Source organism: Aythya marila (assembly GCF_965140915.1).
Source record: "Aythya marila genome assembly, chromosome: 4".
In the NCBI taxonomy this organism is placed as follows: Eukaryota; Metazoa; Chordata; class Aves; order Anseriformes; family Anatidae; genus Aythya; species Aythya marila.
Window position 1 is genome coordinate 29,777,346 of NC_139045.1, and position 20,582 is coordinate 29,797,927.

Genomic DNA, 20,582 nt, shown 5'->3' on the forward strand with positions numbered 1-20,582 from the left:
TAGATGTTATGACACCTATTAAGACTGATCATTTGACACTCTCCCTTTATTCAATACACGGAGAGTTTAAAATCTGTTGAAGTGTGCAGGCTGTAGGGAACTGCATAGGGAAGCCCATAAAGAATTGGTGAGGAAAAGAGCAGCATCAAGATGGTGGGATACTCACTCTGGTCTTCCCAGGGAAGGTCACTCTTCTGAAGGAAAAACTTCCACCAGCTACAATTGGAGGACACTGTTGAGAAACTCATTTTATTTTAAAAACAATTCTGGTTCTGCTTGAATTAGAACAATTGTTACCATTTCAGGATCATTTGTATGATTAAAATAGTTGATATATTTTTTAAAAGCATAATGTTCACTTGTTTGGCTTTGACAAGTACAATAAACTAATCTAATTATGAAATGAAAATATTTTCTTAGTGCTACTGTTCCCTAGAGCTTTTTAAGAGCTGTATGCAGTCTGCCAAGTCAGAAATTTTGAAGGGAAAATAATTTTCTGAATGATGAAACCAATCAACTCTGAAAAAAACAGCTGGTAAAATGGTGATTTTTTTAAAAAAAAAAGTTTATTGAAAATACTTTTTTTTTTTTTTTTCAAAGACGGATGATTGTGAAACATTTTGATTTCAGTATGAGACGTTTTAAATGATAGTTCATGCTTTTTTCCACACTTCTGGCTTGTTGGAGGGGAACAAATAAGAGATTGATTCTGAACCAGGATGAGCTGTCAAAATGAGCTGTCAAAACTGTTGCAAGATGGAAATAATTTTATTTATATTGGTTCTACCTGCAAGCAGCCACACTGCTCTCACTTCGTCCTGCTGTGTGTTCCGGTGCACAGGAGTCCAGCCATCATACCTCCCTCATTTTGACTCATTACTGTAAAGTAGCAAGTCCATGGATGTGAAGCTAACAGTGCAGATGTCACCATAAATACTCAAAATGTATTTACATGTACAGATTTAGTCTTGTTGACTGTGTAGTCACAGATGCATCAGAGGAGTCTGTACAAAGCACAGGCTTTGTTAGCTTTGGTGTGATTTCGTGCACTGGCCACATCTCCACCCAAATGAATGACGGGCCATATGTTTTCTGACTGCCTTTGCTTCTCTTGGATCTTCTCTGTCTGTAGTTATACCAAACCTGGTGAATCATTTCCTTGAAAGGTCGGGTAGTCAAAGTGTAGAGAAGAGGATTCAAAGCACTGTTTATTGGCAAGATAAAAATCACCACCCAAGATGTTATGGTACCTTAGGGAGGGAAAGAGAAAGGAAGCTGTAGTAGCATTTGTACATATTAATTAATACAAAGCACATCATGCTTATGAAGCATAGCTACCTGCTAAGAGGCTGGCACAGTTCTTGTTCTGGCTGAGACCCAGTTTCTTGACCCACATCTTTTATTCTGCTTTGCTCTCTTGTCTCTTACTGTGATCACCATTTGCCATCCTCTTCCCATAATGAATGCATGTCCCTGATGTCCTGTTCTCCCCCAGAGCAATATCCTCCAGCCCCTTCTTCCCCACAGAGGCTGATTTAGCTCCTCTGCACCAGTTCTTTGTTCTTTCCCACGTGAAGGGCATTGTATACAATCTTATTTCCTTCTTGCCCTGTTGGTAAGGGTCTTCATGTTCACACCTCCCTCCTTTGTCGCAGTTTCCCGCTCTCCTGCTTATATCAGGGTCTGAGCGCATTTTTCTATCACCCCCTTTTCATCCTTACTGTTTGGGAGAGAAGTTGGATTGTTAGCTGATTGTTAGCTGGCAGGTAGAGAAGGGACAGGACTGTAGTGCTGAAAGGTGGTCATGGGCACCCTCAGCTGCACTGTTTGATTTATAGAACAATTACAGAACTGTCCCAAGCTGTACAAACAGCCTTTACCCCCTGCTTTCTGGCTTGATCCTTTTGCTGCAATATCAATATATTTCTATTGATGCATAATTCTAAGGCTGTCACAGCCCCCGCCAAAGAAATATAGTTTAAAACTCCTTTAAATTTAGACAAACATCTGTGATGTCTTTAATTTTACGAAATTAGCCCAGACTAACACAGAATGTTTACTTGCTAAATCCAAGATCACCCTGTGGTTTACCAGGATTTCTTCTAGATTTCCTGACTCTGAATACATCTGCTTCTACTTTCCACAACATTTTCTTTAAAATCTCTTAGATGGTTGGATAACTTCATGAAGAAGAATTTTAGAAGGTTTAATATAACTGAAAAATATTTGACACGATCAACACAACCTTCAGACGTTTAAAATTTAAGTCAAAACTTTGAAAAGGCAACTCCCAACACTTTTGGTCAGCATGGCAGACAAAATTCTGAACTAAAATATTTTCTCACCGATACAGTATTGTCACATACAGCCATATGCTAAGTCTGACTCCGTGGCTGCTGGTGCTACTCTTTGTGCTAACATGTTCTTTCCGACATGGTTTACAAGCCCTACATAAAGACATTATTTTTCTAGCATGTACCAATATAGCAAAGAGAAGAAAATAATAAAGCTGTAATTTTTAATCTTTTAAGTTGCACAGTATTTACATGCAAAAGATTTCCCCTAACACGAAGAAAGATAAGCACAGCTTTATGTAACTTACTGTGTGAATATCAATTTGTAAAAGCAAGTTATTTCAGGATAAGAATTGTATGGTTAAATCAAGATAGGAAACACTGTATTGTCTTTAGCCATGGTTAACAGAACCATCAAAAGCTGTCACATGAAAAAAGCCAATCCTATTCAAACTTGGTTTGCAAATATATTTTGTGGAGACAGGCTTTAAAGATTTGAATCTCTGTTGTTTTGGCTGAGTCAAAAGTAACTAGATCTTGATGATGATAGTAAGATAGTCCAATGCAGTAATAAAACAAACTATAATTCAATACATTGTGTGTGCATCTATATAGATAAATAACATAGTTCATGATAATAATGTAGTTCAACATGTGCAATTCTTTTTTTTTTTTTTTTTTTTTTTTCTAAACTGTAAATGCTCTTTATACAGACACAGCTGAAACAGCTGCAAAAGGAAGAACATACCTGGTATTTCTACTTGAAGTAAAGAAAGGAGTTTCAAAATAAAAATGGGTATCCAACATAGTGCATCGGTAAAAACAATGAAGAAAAAACGTTTGGCAAGGGTCATCTCTTTTTTGATATGATTCCGAATTTCAGTAGCCATAATAGCTGTTTGGTGAACACTGTAGAACATGCTTCCATAGGAAAACACAATGATGATAAAAGCAGCCAAGTTTACACCTGTTGAAGAAGTTAAAATTAGTTATGATTTAACAGCACAATGGCAATTAAACATCACCTATCTGTAAGTTGGATAGTAAAGTCCTTTCTCTAAACTGCTAGTCCCATAGAATTAAGTGGCCAGACAATCTAAGTTGGTCTTCATCCAAACACTGAATTACTGCCTCTACTCCAGTATTTATTTAAATTATCATTGCCTGACAAGTGGCTGCCATCGGATCCAAACTATGCAGTGCTTCTCTAGTCTTAACATTGCTTTACTATCCTGACAAAATGTATTCATTCAGGAATTTAATGTTCCTAACTTCTTTCTTCTTTCTGAGCCCTTCAGGCATTTTAAGATATGTAAGTATCAATCTAATATAGTAAAACTCTCAGGCTGGAAAAAGTCTGTAAGGGTATCTGAGTATGAGATGTGAACATCACAGGAAAGCTGCCATATCTGTTTGAAAATCAGGTTTGTTATCATATAAAAGGAAGGCTCTAAATGTATATAAGGAAAAAAAGGCAACTTACCTAAAAAAATGACAACAGAATAAATTTGACTTCCTGTACTTTCTGATTGCTCTGAGTGAAGAGGAAAACAGACGCCATTGGTGCCATAGTAGTTCCTGAAAAATTCCTTATTGCTCAGTGGAATAAAAGCAACAACAAACCCAATTATCCAGATAAGAACTAAAATGGAAGTTGTCCTGCATTTTCTGGGCTTCAAACACCTAAAAGGATAAACTATGCAGATGTATTTTTCCAAAGTCAGGTAAGTCAATAGCAATACTGACACCTCTGTAGACAGAATAGCCAGCGATCCCACCAATTGACAATGAATACTGTCCATCCACAACTGAGCGTGCTTGTTGTATTCTCCACGATATTTAAGATCAAAAGCTCCAATCACAAATAAATATATTCCCATCAGACAGTCAGCACCTGTGGGCATAGTGCTTAACATCATTATTCACACATCTGAATTTCCCATTCTCTTTGTGTATATGTCTACTGAAAAACAGACATACACACGTATATCAGTACACATTTATGTCAAGTAATACATAGTTATAAAATCAATGCTATAGTCAGAACACTACTCTTTTCAGACTGATTTATTGAAGCTCAAATAAAATTGGTTTGCAAGCAGAAACATATATTTTAATTTATAGAAATATCCTTGCAAACCTTTTTTTTTAATTATTATTATTAGATTTTATTCCTTTTTGATATTGACGTTTCACTTAAGATAGTTTGCTTTGAGCGAAGCATCTCTGCTGGACTCAAAGTTTAGTTTTTATTTGTCCACCTGATAATAATTCAAAACTGATGTGCACAGGCTTCTACTAAGACTTGAAAGTAGTCAGCAAACACAAACAACATCATTCTTGCTCCTTATTAGCTTAGCAGGGAAAGGCAGAAGACAGAGGGAAGTTCCTGTGCAAGCCTGCGGTAATGCCAAGAGGCATCGCTGTGACATTCCTTGAGCTCCTTCTGAGCATCCAAAAGAGAGTTTCTGTTGTAGGCCCTCAGCATAGTCTCAACAGTCCTCACAAGTTCAAACATGTGCCCCGTCCTCAAAATGATGATGTTGGATTAAAAACTATAAGCATAAGAGATGATACATTTAGCAATTATTTAATTCCTACATTGGCTTCTTATTTTCAAGTCTTCTGCAACCAGGAAGACAAGGAGCCTTGTTCACTTTTTAAGCATACTGAAATATCATGATCCCTTTTCTCTTCCCTATTGCATTTTACATGGGATTTCTATAAAAAGGCTTAATAAGAAATATTTCTCTAATAGTAGTGCTAGCAGGTGAAGAGGAGCTGTCTACATGGAGCTGAAGCCTTCTCAGGTATTTTGATGAGTTTTGGGTGGTGCTCAGACTGCTCCAATGGTTAAACAACAAAGTTTCAGAATGTGTTATTTAGAAATGTTTCAACCACTTTATACAGTGTTGACAATTACATTTCAAAATGCAACTAATAGCATTTGTGAAATAGCTTAGATAGGCTGTCTTGCATTGAGATGGGGTACTAGAGACTGCAATACAATCTCACATAAAAAACTATACTTCTTAATATTGAGGAGCTAGGAGTGGTAGAATTTCTATATTTGTCTAAAACAATTTTTGCTTGTACAAAAAAAATAAACAAGAATAAATACATGCAATAATGTTTACACACACAAATTGCTATTTAATCAAAAGGGCATACCAGTATTTAGGTTTATGGGCCATTGAAAATTTTTGATTATTTTTTCTTCTTGCCAAAGAAAGTGAGAGTTTGACATCATTATGATGGAGATCATAATGATCTCCATCATTAAAATCAAAAGTGAAACCCTTGTAAGTTATCAACTGCCTGTTGTTACAGAACAAAGGCAGCATCTAACAAACTTCCTGGTGTGTAAGATACAGCATTTTGTATGCCATTCACAAGAGCACAAAAGTTCAGTTAATCCAGAGCTGGAAATATGTCACTATATTACAATGTTATAAATTAAGATGTTGTACACACTATCAGTAGATTAAAACAATCTTATTTTACTATTTTACTTTTACGCACAGAATACTCACAGCAGAGAGACATTATTGAGATGGCGTGGAGCTTATTTTCCGATCTGATGTAAGGCCTCATACAGATAACAAAAATATTTCCAAAGCAAGTGATGGCAGATACAACCCAGACAAACACTCTCTGTATAATGCTAGCTAAGAGATTCTCAAGGGATGAAATCCCATCGGTATTAGGCTTACAGCTGCGCACATGAGGGGCATATCCACAATACTGGAATTTCTTAAAATATCTAAATGTGAGAAACAAAACAAAACAAAACAGAAAGTAGATGGCTCTAGTAAAACTCTCTAGTAAATATTCAGAAAACATATTCTCAAAGAGGAAAAAATAATTTAAAATTGTCAAATTTGACAACTACTTGCATGCCACTTTTCAGACACTTTTGTTTTTACTTATTCAGTGTTCTGCAAGTCGTGAAATTCAGACCAAAGAAAGTGAACTGGATAAACTACTTACATGTGGGAGAGGTTTCTAAGGGGTCTGAACATTCTTCTCTGGATGTTTGCAATATCAATGCCCTCCAAGCTGCTGTAAACAACACACTCTTAATAAAACACAATATAAACTCAATAGTAGAAGAACAAACTTAATGAGCATTTAATTGTGTTCCTATGATTATATGAAACTAGAGATGAACTTTAATTGCCTCTAATCTGTCACTCTTTGAAACTTAACCAGAAAGTCTACATGAAAGCTAAAGTAGAACAAAATGAATCTCACTTAACTCTAATAAGCATTCTGTTCTTCCAAAATCACAGAGAAGGCTCTTTCAGTGCTCTCAGCAGTGCAATCGATGATTATTATGTTGCCCTTCCAGAGTATTGTTCTACCCATGTTCTTTCATCATCTCTGGGAAAATAACAACTTGTTCCAATAGCAATATTTTACATTTCTGTCCAAGGGAGTGCTTTGCGAGACAAACAAACCACTGCAGGAATTCAGTCTTTATTGTCAAGATCAGCAGGAAGTTGGTACACAGAACTTGGCATGTAAGGGAAAATGCTGAATTTCTGGTGACACATAGGTGGGATTTCTTATTTTATTTTTTAATATATGGAAAATGACACTATTATTTCTCCTGCGGTGCTAGATCAGTAACATGTAACTGCGTAAGCTGTTCTTCTAGAACTTCAGTTTCGATATTCTTCTGGAATACCTTCTGGAATTAGATGTGCACCATGTCTTCTAGACTGCAACCTGTCAAGAAGGCTTTGGTTGTTCTTGTGTGCAGCCTTATTTAAATTTATTGTTCAATGCTTTGAGTGCAATATTCATGTGAGTTGTGAACATATTTAGGCAAAAGTGCAGAAAGGCGTTAGTCTTAATGGTTATTTGCTTTGGTCTAACGGGCAGTTTTGCTTGGAGACAGGAATAAGGCCCCAAATACAGAAACTTCTTAGTCTTAGTTAAGCACGGAATGAATCCTGGGGCATGCTTTCCCTAACTACTCCTACCATTTCAAGATAGGAAGGAGACAATGGATGTTCTGCAAACTAAGTGCTGAAACATACCATTTCCTACAGATCTGTCTCCAGGTTTATCAGCTTTCCTAACTTGAAAATATAGAAGGTCCTGACCACTCAATTGCATGAAGTCTTTGGTGTCAAATAACGGCTAAAGTCTATGCTGCAGCTTGACTGCTAGGGAGGTAATTAATTATTTTCTGTGCTCAGATATTTATTTTCATGTATCTTTTACAGATTTAGTACTTTCAGGCCTTTAGCTATGTTCCAAATTCAGTTGAATTTGGCCACTTGAGTCCAAACTGTTGTAAGGAAATGGGACTGATCAACAAAGGCACATGTACTGTGGTTTCTGGCTGCAACTCTGGGGTCAAATCACAAACTCTAGTTATTCCCCTCTCTAAGGAAACATATTTTTGGATCTCCATGGCCATTTTGAAGTTACAAATGGGAAAAACAAATGCTGTGTTCTACTGAGCTGGTTGGTTATTGCAGACATGCATTTGCCTGTGAAGATATATTTAATCTACCACAAGACCAGTTTCAGCTTTGCAAGACTGTCACTGCACCATCACTCAGTTTCAGCAAGGGTTCTACTGGCAGAATTCATGTTTAACTGCTGTGTTAGTTCAGCCATAAAGATTACCCCTAAACTCTTCAAAAAGATTTGCAAAAGTCCCATCCCCTCTGACATGACAACTGAATTGTGCTGTAAGTTGTGCAAGGTCAAAGTAGGGTTGCATTAATCCTTCTCTGTAATAGTGGAATAGACAACATCCTTCATGAAATCGAATTTTTGTTCTCTTTTTGTTGGAGAAATTTCCATTATGATACCAGTATTTATATGAAGGTAAATTGAAACATTGCTAATAGTTATTTTCCAGGTTGAAATTGTTGAGGATCATAACTATAAACTATTTCAAAGGCAATTTCTTTTAAAACATATTTTGGATTATGACCTTCTGAAGGAGATGTGTATTATCACATAGTAAATAAATGATTGCAGAGAAATACTTGATACTTACAGGGATTTGAGTTTAGTTAGAAAATCAAACTGGTCTATTTGAATTTTCTTGATTGGGTTATAAGAAAGGTTCCTGTAAATACAACACAGATTTAAGCAATTTTGCATGTTTTCTCTACAGCCTGTTCCAAAGATAAAGTAAAAATACATAATTCATGTGTGTTTTCAGTCCTGTAGGAAGGACTCGTATTATCGTCAGTTAAAACTGCAAACAATATCATTCATTTAGCATTATTCAGCTTGCTAAGCCAGTGGAAGAGTAGTCAGATACTCTACAGGCATATAATCGTCACACACACACACGTATCACACCTTATCTCCCAACCTGACACTTAAAGGGTTTGACTATAGAAATACTTCAGTATTAAACTTTTAGGAGTTATCTTTTAAGTAAAATAATGTAGTTGAATTGCATGCATTTAGAAACGATTTAAAATTTAGTTTGATTGTTGATAAAATCCATCTTTTCATAATGATTTGTGTGAGCTTAAAAAGAGACTGAGGCAATGGAATGTGAAAATAGACATTAGTGTTAAATGCTGTTAATCTGCACAAGAGTATTTCTAGATATATTCCCTATTTCTTCTCCCTATAACTTTTTCTTACGTTTTTGTTTTGGTGCTATAACTGAAACGTCCAAACACAGTATGTGCAGCTGATAACACTTAGTTGCCCCAGTATGTTGTGACTGATCCCAAGAGGGCTGGAAGATCAGAAAAATAAGTTACTGTACACACTGACACCTGGTTAAAAATAGTTACAGGATTTTTCAGTTGTGCCTGACAGAGGTAGACACAGGGACTTTGCTCAGGAAGGTTAAGCTCCAGTGGAACAGTTGTTCACAGCAGCAGACAAAAAATCAATACTTTCTCAAAAGGTACATAGGTTATACATAGCTATTAGGTCCACTGGGAAGTCCTGCTGCTGCCCTGACATCTTCCTGGTTTAAAATCAAAATACAAGATAAAGGCAGGATAAAATGTGCTGGCTTGTGCTCTGGAGATTCTTCAATTTCGTGACTAGTGTTACTTTCAGATTATGTGAGAAAGACTGAGACTTTCCAGCAGCAGCACTTGAATTTTTCTATGCACATATTATGGAAAAAGAAAGAATGCCTTTCTGGTTTTATAAAATATGATGCTTTTTTTGGAACTCTTTTACAAGAAAAAAACACTTGCTAACAAGGCAACTGTATGAATCTCTTAAACGTTTATTTTTAGAGCCAAATCACTATATCACATTAAAAACTCCTATTGAAATTATGAAGTTCTGATACAGCTAGCATATCTCATTTTTCATATAGTAACTGGATCTAGAAAAGATTGAATTTGAATTTGCTCTCTTTTTGGACATGAAAATATCCATCTTTTTACAAAATTAGTATCAAAATAATGGTATATACATTTGTTTTTCTTTGGTTCTTTTCTTTCCTGGCATTCATGACTGAAAGCATGTTATATGAGTAATATACAGTTATATAATAATAAGAAGAATCAAGAATCCTTACAGTTGTGAAAGCTCCTTTAGATCCTTAAATATATATGGAGGAAGTGATTCAATCTTGTTGCTAGCCAAGTCTCTGCAGAAACAGCCATAGGTGGGATATCATAAGTTCCTAGTAGGTTCAGTTGTTTAGCTGAAGAGTTTTGTAATTCCAAGATACACAGTTTTATTCAATTTGCCAATTAGAGTATTATTTATTATATATAGGTTTATCAGAAACTTGGACTGTTAAAGAATGCTGATAAAACAACATGAAAAGATAGATCCACGAGATTTCCCTTAGCCTAATTCAAATATGTCATTAGATACATAACTTATTATCATTATATGTAGATGAAAAAGAAATTGAAATACACTTAACTTGAGTTGCAGGAGTTTAGAAATACATTAAACATATCGTTTCATGATGGGAACTGTCTCTCATCTCATATGGGTTAGCCAACACTACATCTTTCCCTTAGTTCTCTAACTTGATGTTATTTTTACTAAACATGGAGAGTATTAATCACTGTAGACAGAGAGGTAAAGACCTCAGCACAAAAGATACCGGCAAACCAGTCTAAAAGACAATGAAAGCACACATGTACCTAGAGTGTGGTAATAATTCTTTTAATTATTAATAATTAAGATTAATTAATATGATTCTATTAAGGTAATGCAATGACCTTGTGAGCAAAAAGGCAATATTATCAAGAATCTCAGAGCATTACTTTATTGCCTATTTCTTCCTTGTTAAATATATGGAAAAAAACAACTGAGGATAGGTGCTATCTCCAGAACATGTCATGTGAAATAGAATCGATGTTAAGTTTATGTTAAATGACATACGCAAAATAAATTATAACTCTTTGTGACTTGTTCTACAAGTAAAAGAAGAAATTGACTCACAATTCGTCTAACATTTGGAGAGAAGAAAAACTGTTTTCATTTAAAGAGCTGATTTTATTCCGCCTCATCACCCTGGAAGGAGAAAACAAGCTTATATTGCTGTTGCTTGAAAACTATTTGTTTTTGAAGAATACTTCACAAACTTTTAAAGTTCTTTCTTAGTTGGATCTTCAAATATCTTCCTCACTAATTTAGCTAACAAGGTGATCAGATATAGAAACTTACATTTTTACAATTCCACAAGTAACTTTTGTTGTCTATGCATGCATTTGCATGTATATTTTGTGCTCTTTTTGCTGTATTGGTATCTACCACCAAATAAAGTACAGAAGGATATGATAGCACAGTACAGTTGACTACAGTTTGAGAATTCAAGATATTTTAAGGAATAAAACTAATTCTTGACAAAAATTTGAATGTTCAAGCTGTATCCTGGGCTGCATCAAAAGAAGTATGGCTAGCAGGTCAAAGGAGGTGATTGTCCACTTCTACTCCACTTGACTGAGACCCCACCTGGAGTGTCTGTTCAGCTCAGGGCCCCCAGCACAAGGACATGGACCAGTTACAGCAGCTCCAGAGGAGGACCACGAGGTCAGAGGGCTGGAACACCTCTACTACGAAGGCAGGCTGAGGGAGTTGGGGTTGTTCAGCCTGGAGAAGAGAGGGTTCTGGGGAGACCTTACAGCGGCCTTCCAGTACCTAAAGGGGGCCTACAGGAAAGCTGGTGAGGGACTCTTGGTCATGGAGTGTAGGGATAGGACAAGGGGTAATGGCTTTAAACTAAAAGAGGGGAGATTTAGATTAGATACAAGGAAACATTCTTCACTCAGAGGTGGTGAGGCACTGGCGCAGGCTGCCCAGAGAAGCTGTGGATGTCCCATCCCTGGAGGTGTTCAAGGCCAGGCTGGATGGGGCTTTGGGCAACCTGGTCTGGTGGGAGGTGTCCCTGCCCATGGCAGGGGGTGGAACTGGATGGTCTTGATGGTCCCTTCCAACCCAAATTGTTCTGTGGTTCTTTGATTCCTTCCGATAAGTTCATTTAGCCATGCTACCATTCTAGTGCTCTTTATTCACTCAAGTCTTTCCATTATCCATAGCAGGCCAATATATATTTTATGAGATCAGGAGAAAGATAAATTGGACTAGACAGCTTGGGACCTAACAGCACCTTGGAAACAAGCACACAGTTGTGCAACTTTTCCTTCAGTCATATTTCATCTGTCACTGTGCTTTCTCCTTAAATAAACAACCTAGACTTTAAATGCAAAGAGAAAGCCAAGAATGTGGATCCCACAGAAGATTTAACAATTTTTAAAAGTGACAGTTACTATGTAGCATACTAATTGATCAAAAGATAGATTGGATTTTCTGAAGATCATTACAACATCACTGAAGAAAATTTGATGAGAATACTAAAGTTGATGGGCCAACCAGCTGGGCCATTAAACTTTTCAAAATAAAGAAATAAGCTACCTACTTTGTATTTTTGCTTCTTTTTAGTATAACATTTTTTCCTTCTCTCCCAAGTAAAAAGTTAAAATGATATTTTCTAAATCTTATTATCAGTCAAAATCACTTCACTGAAGTTTAGTTACATACATCAAGGACGAATTTTGCTATAAATTTAAACAGTGTAGCCACTGTATAGTGCTCATTTTAAACTGAGCATTTTAATTTAGTCTCTTTGGCATCTGGTTTGGTAACCATGATACTCAGGAAACTTTTAGCTCAAATATAAATCATTTGGGGTGGCTAATATATCCTGTTACTTACAGTACAGTTAGAGTGTTGCAGGAGAAAAAAGTGATATTTCTTAAATGATGGATATGGTTGCCTTCAAGGTCTCTAGGATATAAAAACAAAATGTTAATCACCAAAAATAAATTTATTTCATTCAGGCAGTTATTCTAAGTTAATTAAAGAAAAATACTACCAGAATGTCATGATTGCACAAAAGAGAACAGAAACCAGAGATCTATTTTTTTCTACACACCTGGCTGATGACTCCAGGTCATCAACCCAGCAGGCACTCTGTAAGATCATTCCAGTGCCATTAGAAAAAGCAGTATGGAAATACAATACAAATACAAGAAAATAGTATTTTTCTAGTGAAATACAAGGTAGACTTACAACCAGTTTAGTCTTGGCATATATTGGCACAGAGGTTTGTCAGGCAAACGAGCAAGAGAATTATTCATCATTTCTCTGAGAAAAAAAAAGTAAAATAAATTAAGGCTGACTATATTTGCCAAAAATTACCTAATAGAAAAAAAATCTTCTCTCTTATATTTGTACTTTTGGAAAAAGGAAGTCAAACCCTGATTCATTCCTCAGAGTCTTAGAGGCAGTATTATTTTCTTAAACTTCCATATGTTCCCTATGGCATTCAGTGCAGTGCTATTTTATCTTTGACTTGTTTGTTACCAGGTAAAGGGAAGATGCTCATTCAATAGTATTTTAAATAAAACAAAACAAGTCAATTTGAGTATTTTGACTATGCTGTCAAAACATGTAATTTCTATCAGTGATGCAGGAAGGGGGAGGTGGAGGGAGGTTTGCCTCCGGCTGCAGAGGAAGGGGTCTCTTGTATTGGCAGGTGGAGAGGACAAGGACAGGGTCTTGGAGAGAGAAGTTGGGCTGCTGCCAAGGGTCAGGCAGGAGCTGCGGAGCAGCGCTGCCTACCCATACCCCTACCTCCTGTGGGCAACTGGCACCCACTGCTGCAGCTGCCATGTTCTTTTCCTCTCGGTGCCATAGTCTTTTTGCTCTTATTTTTCCCCAGCTATCTTCCTATGCTTTTCCAGATACCATACATGTATGTCTGCTGCTGCCAAAATCCTCCTACTCTAGCAGGTCACACCTGGCAGCAAGAAGCAGCAGCATGTTCACCGTCCTCATTTAGGTGTTTCCCACTCCCATACGTGGAGTGGAAAGTTTTGCAGACTTTCCTGGGAGAGAGCCCAGTGCTTGCCAAGGACGTTATTTGTAGATTCATTTTATAAAGCGTAGGATCTCACGCATCCTGTCTGGCCTCTTGTGTGGCTTCAGGAAAAGCAATTGTGTTCCTATTGATTTTGGTAGTTCATAGCTGCATTTAGGTCATTTATCTATGTAAAATGGACTGAAATAATGGGCTCCACTGGGGCTGGGTAGGTTTCTGAAATAGAAGCTCTCCTACAACAGCAAACAATATAGTGTGGTGAGCAAGCACAGTCATTATAAAAAGTTTTTGTCTGTTTGTTTTTAAATATATCTGTCCTTCTTCTTCTGTTCTTTTAAATAACACTTTTGGTTCTTATTCCATACTTACAGGAGAATAAGTGATTTGAGTCCATAAAATGTTAATGGAGAGATCCGATTTATTCTATTATTTTCAATTATCCTGTAAATTACAGCAAAGCATGTATCAGATTGATAATTAACTATAGTCTTAAATTGAACAGATGATAAAAAAGAATATTTTGAATTCACATTTTTCAAATGCTCATTCAAGCCACTTAAATAAAAATTGGCAACTACTACACAGTATGTCAGAGTATTCATCAAAATAATTACCTTTCAGAAGAATTAAATATTTTTTATAAATTTTTAACTTAGAGAAAGTAATTACTTTCAATTTAGAAAAATGGCGTTTTCATGCTTGTTTTAAAATTATTTGATCAAGACTTTGAATGGATTTTCTGTGAAAACAAAGCACTAGTACAAAACATTGTTCCAAGGTAATCCATCAGTTTAAAACACAAAAATGTTAGATATATAGTTATATGCTTATTTTTAATAATTTTACTGAGTTAAAATAGTATTTAATTTCTATCTGTCTAAAATGCAGCAATAAATCAATAGTTCAAATGATAAAGTCATTATTTTCTGGTACATTTCAAGTACTACTTAAAGGTAAAGACCTGCTCCCAAATCATTTCTACTCTTGTAGTGACTGAGTTATTTAATGTAATAATATGTAACAAGCAATTACTAATAACAATATTTAGGATTGTAAAATAATTCAGGCAACTGAGACTCTGCTCTCACAACATGTAACTTGAGTTCCTTATTATCTGTTACAAAAGTACTGCTACACACAAAAATGAAAGCAGTCCATATATTATTATACTGCCTCAATTATTCCTTGATAAAATAAGCATACAAATAAGAAAATAACATACAGCCATTCAAGTTTATGGAGATCTTCAAAGACACCAGGCTTCAAATTGGTTAACTTGTTGTTACTCAGGTATCTGAATCAAGATCAATAAAATATAAACAAATGGGATGCATCAGATGCATGAAAATGAGTTTCAAGATCTTTCCTTGATAACTTATAAGAATACATTTTTTTTTAATGACAATTATTATTTTTGATTATGGCAATTTTCATGCCTTTACTTGAAAAATAACCCAGTTATTAAGCAAAACACCCCCTCATATGTGATTCCAGCCTCTCTTTCCCCAAGAAAGCCAGCAGGGGATGTCCAGGCATGTGTCTTTCATAGAAACGCCAGAGCTAAGTTGAACTCTCCATAGCGAGGACTTTTGGAAAAATTATGTGGAACATTTTGTCTTATCTGTAAGAAAACAGCAATGCTGAGCATTTTCGGTGCCACATTTTAGGCCCATTTCAGTTTCCTTCTGTGGAGTGATTAGTTCCATGAATTTTTCTAGGATCATGCTCAGTCTTTGCTAAGGACATTAGTCATGAATGTAGACACCAGAATCATGGAAAAGGAAATGCGGAGAAATGAAGGGTGGCACTATAAATGGTCTGGGAAGGTAATAACAGCAGCTGTAATAACAGATAATCATCACCCACACTCATGAAGGAAAAGTAGAATGTAGAACAGAAAAAAAATAAAAAACAATAAAGCTTAAAAAAACACCACAGAAACAACAAACCCCAACCAAACAATGTAATTTATGTATCATCCCTTTCACTGATATAGTTCCTTTAAAGTTAAAAGCACCTTTCAAAAAGCTGCTGCAAAATAAAGAAAAAAAAAAAAGTGTTCTTTTTATTACTGATACTGGTTGCTTTGGTTTGCTTCTGTAAACCAGAATGGCATGTTAAAGAATTTCCATTCAGTGCAAGTTCTTGCTTTTGTTTCACTCCCTTTTCATTCGTTCTGCCTTTATGCAAGGTAACTACCACAGTCTCCTTCTTCCATTCTGCATAGTTGGGGAATAGGAGTATAGTATAGAGCTCACTTGTATTTTCAAAGTATTGTCCTATCAGATAAACTCAAATAGCTAGAATCAGCACAAATAGCTCTTTATATATCATTGTTTTCTCAATCATATCATCAATCATTTTGCAATTTCATAACTTTGAAACAAATAAGAGAGATATTTGTAGCAATTCTCAGCGCTGTTCATGTTGCTTTTCACTTAAATAGTCCTAAAGCAATACTTACAGTTTTGTCAAGTTGTATAAACCTTTGAAAGCATGTTTGGACACAGCTCTGATTTTATTATTCTGAAGATACCTAAGAAGATACAACAATAACAATAATTGATTTTCCAGGCATGCAGTCAAAGCAATCATAAATAGAGAACTAAAATCTATCAACTAAACTGAATTTACACGTGATACTGCAAAAGAAGCTGTCAAAATTGTTACACCCTAAATCTGACAGTAATAATTTCATAGCTGTTGTTGAAAAGACTGCAAAAATGTTTTAAAAGAAATAAAAACTCATAGCAAAATTACAAAATTCATTCAAAGAGACACTTGGTTTGCTTAAGAACAAAGAAATGCTTGTACTTGACATTCTATTTTAGGTTCCAATCTTGCAGTCCGTACCTTTGTGACCTGACTTTTATGTTTAGCCAGAACTCTGCTACAAACAAGAGCATTTTGTGTGGCAAATGTCAGATAAACAAATGTTTTTGACATTTCTTTTTAGAGTTCCAGAGAAATTTCAAAACACTTCAAGATAATACAGTAATAATGTAGAACGAATCGTGCTGATTTTCTGTAAAATAAAGAATACTATTTTTTTCTTGTTTTTCATCTACTTTGATGAAATAGTAAGTTCAAAAATACTACAATCTGCAAATGTTGAATTATTAAAAAATAATTTTAAAGCATTATGGTATTATTCTCTAAGAAATCTATAAATAGAAATCCTTTATATTAAACTACAGTCAACGATATATACAGTCCTGATGCATTCCTGTTACAAACAGTGACAAAAAAATCAGCTTTTAGAAAATAGGTTTGTGTCAAACACTGTTCAATAACTTTCTGAAAACATACAGTTATTAATTCAACAAATGTTTTGTACAGGGAGGTATAACTACATGTATTTCTCTTCATGAAAACACATCCTCCAAGTTTAAGGTAATGGTACTTAACTTTGTGAACACAAGATGGTGCTGCAGTACAGTGCAGTTTCCATAAAAGTTTTATGTTGTCTAGGAACATAAGAACCCTGTTCTAGAATTTTGCATGCATTTCTTAATTGCACTGATTCTATATAAATCAAACTCATTAAAGGCTATGATTTTTGAACAACGTATTTTTTGGACATAAAAAAACACAATCTGACTACTTGAAACATTATCAAATCGGTAATAGAAATATAGAAGTAAAATCAAGTGCTGTATGAGTAAGCTTCCCATGACAGCAGAAAGTTTAACTTCTCAGACTTTCACTTTGCAGAGTAAATGAATTCATACTTTATTTTGTCATATTGCTATTCATTACAAATCTAACTTTGAACATTATGAAGTTTTAGCATTTTTCTGGTATAAAGCAATCAATATAATCAAAATTAAGTATGCAGAAATGATGGTTTTGCTAAAAGAGGGATGTCAAGTCAAGCTACTTGAGACAAATATGGTTACACAATTATTCTGATGTACTCAAGAGTAAGACAAAACAGAATTTTGAGTGTAACCTGAGACTTGTCACTCAGATATTAGGGTTTGTGTGTATGTGTGTGTGAAAGAGAGAGAGAGACAGACAGACGGAACAAATATTTAAAGCTCTTAATAGATATTTGAAGTTTAAATGTTTCCTTACAGATTTTTAAGGTCTTGGTATTTCTTGAAAACATCAGCAGAAAGTCTCCTTAGCAGATTCCTCTGAAGAGACCTGTAGGAATGAATGCACACAATAACACTACTCTGTAGGTATACTGAAGATGAATTTATCCTATTTCATGCAATTCTAATATATTCACTGTGTTTAATGGATTTTCACAGTAAATCAAATGATTTGGCAGGAATAATTAGATATTTCCATAAGGGTCAATTTATATGTTTAAGAGTGTCTCTATATGGTTTATGAACCAAAAAACAGAACAGCTCTTTGCTGTTGTACTCCATTTCTGCAGTAGATTAAATTCAGTCAGATTTGACTGCATTGATCAATTCAAGTAAAGAGTTTAATCTAGAAGTGAGTTTGAGTTAGTGGATTAGGAGGAGACTGTGAAAAGACATGAAAAGACAAATAGGTAAAATAATCTTACCCTTTTCTGTTATTTTGGAAGCTACTATTATCACCATTTTCTGTTTTTCATACGGACAGTATCCCTCCAATCCTCCCTCTCCATATGATTAAAAATGTGATTAAAACAGCATGAATTAATGTTAATGATGTGAGACCAAGAGTATCACTAAATTCCTGATCAAGGTAGAAAGACAACAGTCTCAGAGTGGGAAAAATAAAAAATAAAAAAAATCACACTCCTCATTTCTGAGGCAAGAAGATTCCTTTGGAAACTTGCTCTAGATGCAGTCCTCAGTCAGCCCAGACTGGGTGGCTGATGGGAAAAAATAAAAGGCCTGTTTCCTGGGAATAGAGATAGCTACAGTCTCATCCTTGAGTAGACAGTGAATGAAGATAAACACCAGGTAAAGATCTGTCGGTGTTTTCCTGGGAGGCATTGGGAAGACAGCATTGTCCACCATTGACACCATCCTGCTGTGGAGCCCATGCAGTGGGCCATGAAGCACAGCTGTAGTCATGAGGCACCATCACACAGCCTTGCGTCACACTTCCTTGCCTCATTCCCCAAGGAAAGAAAAGGTGGTGTTGCTGCTGTTTGATTATGGAATAGGGTTAGTTTTGAATATGACAACAAATTAGAGCTGGGGATGCTCTACGCTCTGCCATTTTGCTGTTCTAGGGATTGGTGGTACAGCTGTAGCTGTTTTCTGCTTTCCCCTCCTGGCAGCCTACAATTGCAATAAGCAATAGCCCATTACAATGGGACTCGGAGAGCCTACTGCTCCCTCCCAGCTTCCTGCAGTGCTGCGACTTTTGTTATTCAGTAAGAGCATCTTTGCTGACGCTAGATAATAAAAGCACCCTGAGACTCTCAATATTCATACCTATTTAAGCAATAAGCCCCATACTTTATCATCAAAGAATGTTTCAGGGCAGTTGAAAAAATAATATTTAAATCCAAGAACTGAAAATATTTGGGTATAAACTAAAACACAGATTTATTTCAATTTATTTATTCCTGACAAGGACAAAAATAATTTAGGGCACATCTGAACTAGAACAGAATCTAGCCCAAAAGCCAGCTTACCTGACTCACTGCTTTTTCTAGAGCTAGAACTGGACCATTGCTTTTGAAGTCTTTGCTGACTCTGAGCCAACAGCAAGTTTAAATACATTATTAAATCCATATGATATTCTGCATTAAACTTATTTTGAAGTTTTGTGGTAATTGAACACAGACCCAGCAAGAGGAACCTCAGCCACACATGGACACAAACCAGAACCGAACAGAAAGGTCTGTACCCTTGCTTTATGGGAAAGATCCTCAGGTAAGGACCAGTGATACTGCCCTCTATTCACCATATAGAAAATGGCATCTCAAGCAGGATTTTTTTTTTTTTTGTGTGCAAACAAAGAACCAATATCAACCATTTGCAGATCTCTTCAGAAAGTCCGGATTGCACATACATATCTGTATGATGACCCAGCTGAGATGAAACCCTCATAAATAATGGCCTATTCAGAGACATTGAATGAGAACTAAAAAGATTTGCTCAAGCAGGTGGTTCTACTAAGATCAAGGTTAGTGATGATATTATCAGTCTATAGACTAGGAATGTTGCCAGAATCATAGAACAATGAAAAAGTCCTAAGCATTATGTCCTAAAAGGAAACTTTTATTTTAAAGATTTCTTTAGGTTTTCTGAAACTGTTGCTACTGCAAGTCACTATTACAAATATAAAACGACCATTTCACATATATATATTTTTTAGTTTCTTTTCTCTCATTTTATGCAGTGGAAATCTGTATTTTAAACATCAAAGGACGTATCAACAGTGAGACATACTGTGCTTTCACAAACACCAGCTGAGACAACTGGTCATAACTATATGGCTGCAGTTGTGAAATCATCGTAGAACTGATTGTCAAGCCTAAACAGAGCAAGAGGCCACATTTCTGCTTTACTTACATCATAGTTATGTTCGAAGAGACCGAAGGGACAGCACGCAGTTTGACAGCATCACAGAAGATCTCCAGCCCTTGGCACACACATTCTGCTGGCACAGCACCAGCCACTACATGAAAGCAAGAAGGTTGGGTGGGTGGTATGATCAGATGGGGAGAAAAGAAATACAGTGTAAAAGAACAGCGAGCTCAAGGGCTGACATAGCAGCATATGTTAAACAAAATTTAAATTAAGGCATACATTGTTTTTACTTAATTTATTTAGATATAGGAATACCCTAGCATTAAACATAAAGGAATATAAAAAAATGTCACCTCCTGAACTCAGTGAAAGAGCTTTTACAGCTAAGATACAGGCTTGATACAGGAATATGGCATGGTACCATTGTTTTTTCTTTTTCAGATATTTTGTGACCCTAGTCCTTTTATATTTGCTAGAATTGGCACAGTTCTGTCTGTGCTT

At 35.8% G+C, this 20,582-nt stretch overlaps 1 protein-coding gene across 1 annotated transcript in view; it reads right to left on the bottom strand.

The window, feature by feature from the left end:
* Window positions 1-643: 643 nt before the first annotated feature.
* RXFP1 (relaxin family peptide receptor 1) overlaps window positions 644-20,582 on the bottom strand; it is a 51,310-nt gene continuing 31,371 nt past the window's right edge. The window contains exons 4-18 of the mRNA XM_082760396.1: window positions 20,124-20,229; window positions 17,725-17,796; window positions 16,112-16,183; window positions 14,870-14,941; window positions 14,017-14,088; window positions 12,837-12,911; window positions 12,480-12,551; window positions 10,707-10,778; window positions 9,823-9,894; window positions 8,317-8,388; window positions 6,285-6,356; window positions 5,828-6,057; window positions 3,778-4,188; window positions 3,043-3,261; window positions 644-1,250 (exon numbers count right to left, since the gene is read on the bottom strand). Of these exons, the coding sequence (XP_082616522.1) occupies window positions 949-1,250; window positions 3,043-3,261; window positions 3,778-4,188; window positions 5,828-6,057; window positions 6,285-6,356; window positions 8,317-8,388; window positions 9,823-9,894; window positions 10,707-10,778; window positions 12,480-12,551; window positions 12,837-12,911; window positions 14,017-14,088; window positions 14,870-14,941; window positions 16,112-16,183; window positions 17,725-17,796; window positions 20,124-20,229 (1,991 nt within the window). The 3' untranslated portion in view covers window positions 644-948. The remainder of the gene's footprint in view (window positions 1,251-3,042; window positions 3,262-3,777; window positions 4,189-5,827; window positions 6,058-6,284; window positions 6,357-8,316; window positions 8,389-9,822; window positions 9,895-10,706; window positions 10,779-12,479; window positions 12,552-12,836; window positions 12,912-14,016; window positions 14,089-14,869; window positions 14,942-16,111; window positions 16,184-17,724; window positions 17,797-20,123; window positions 20,230-20,582) is intronic.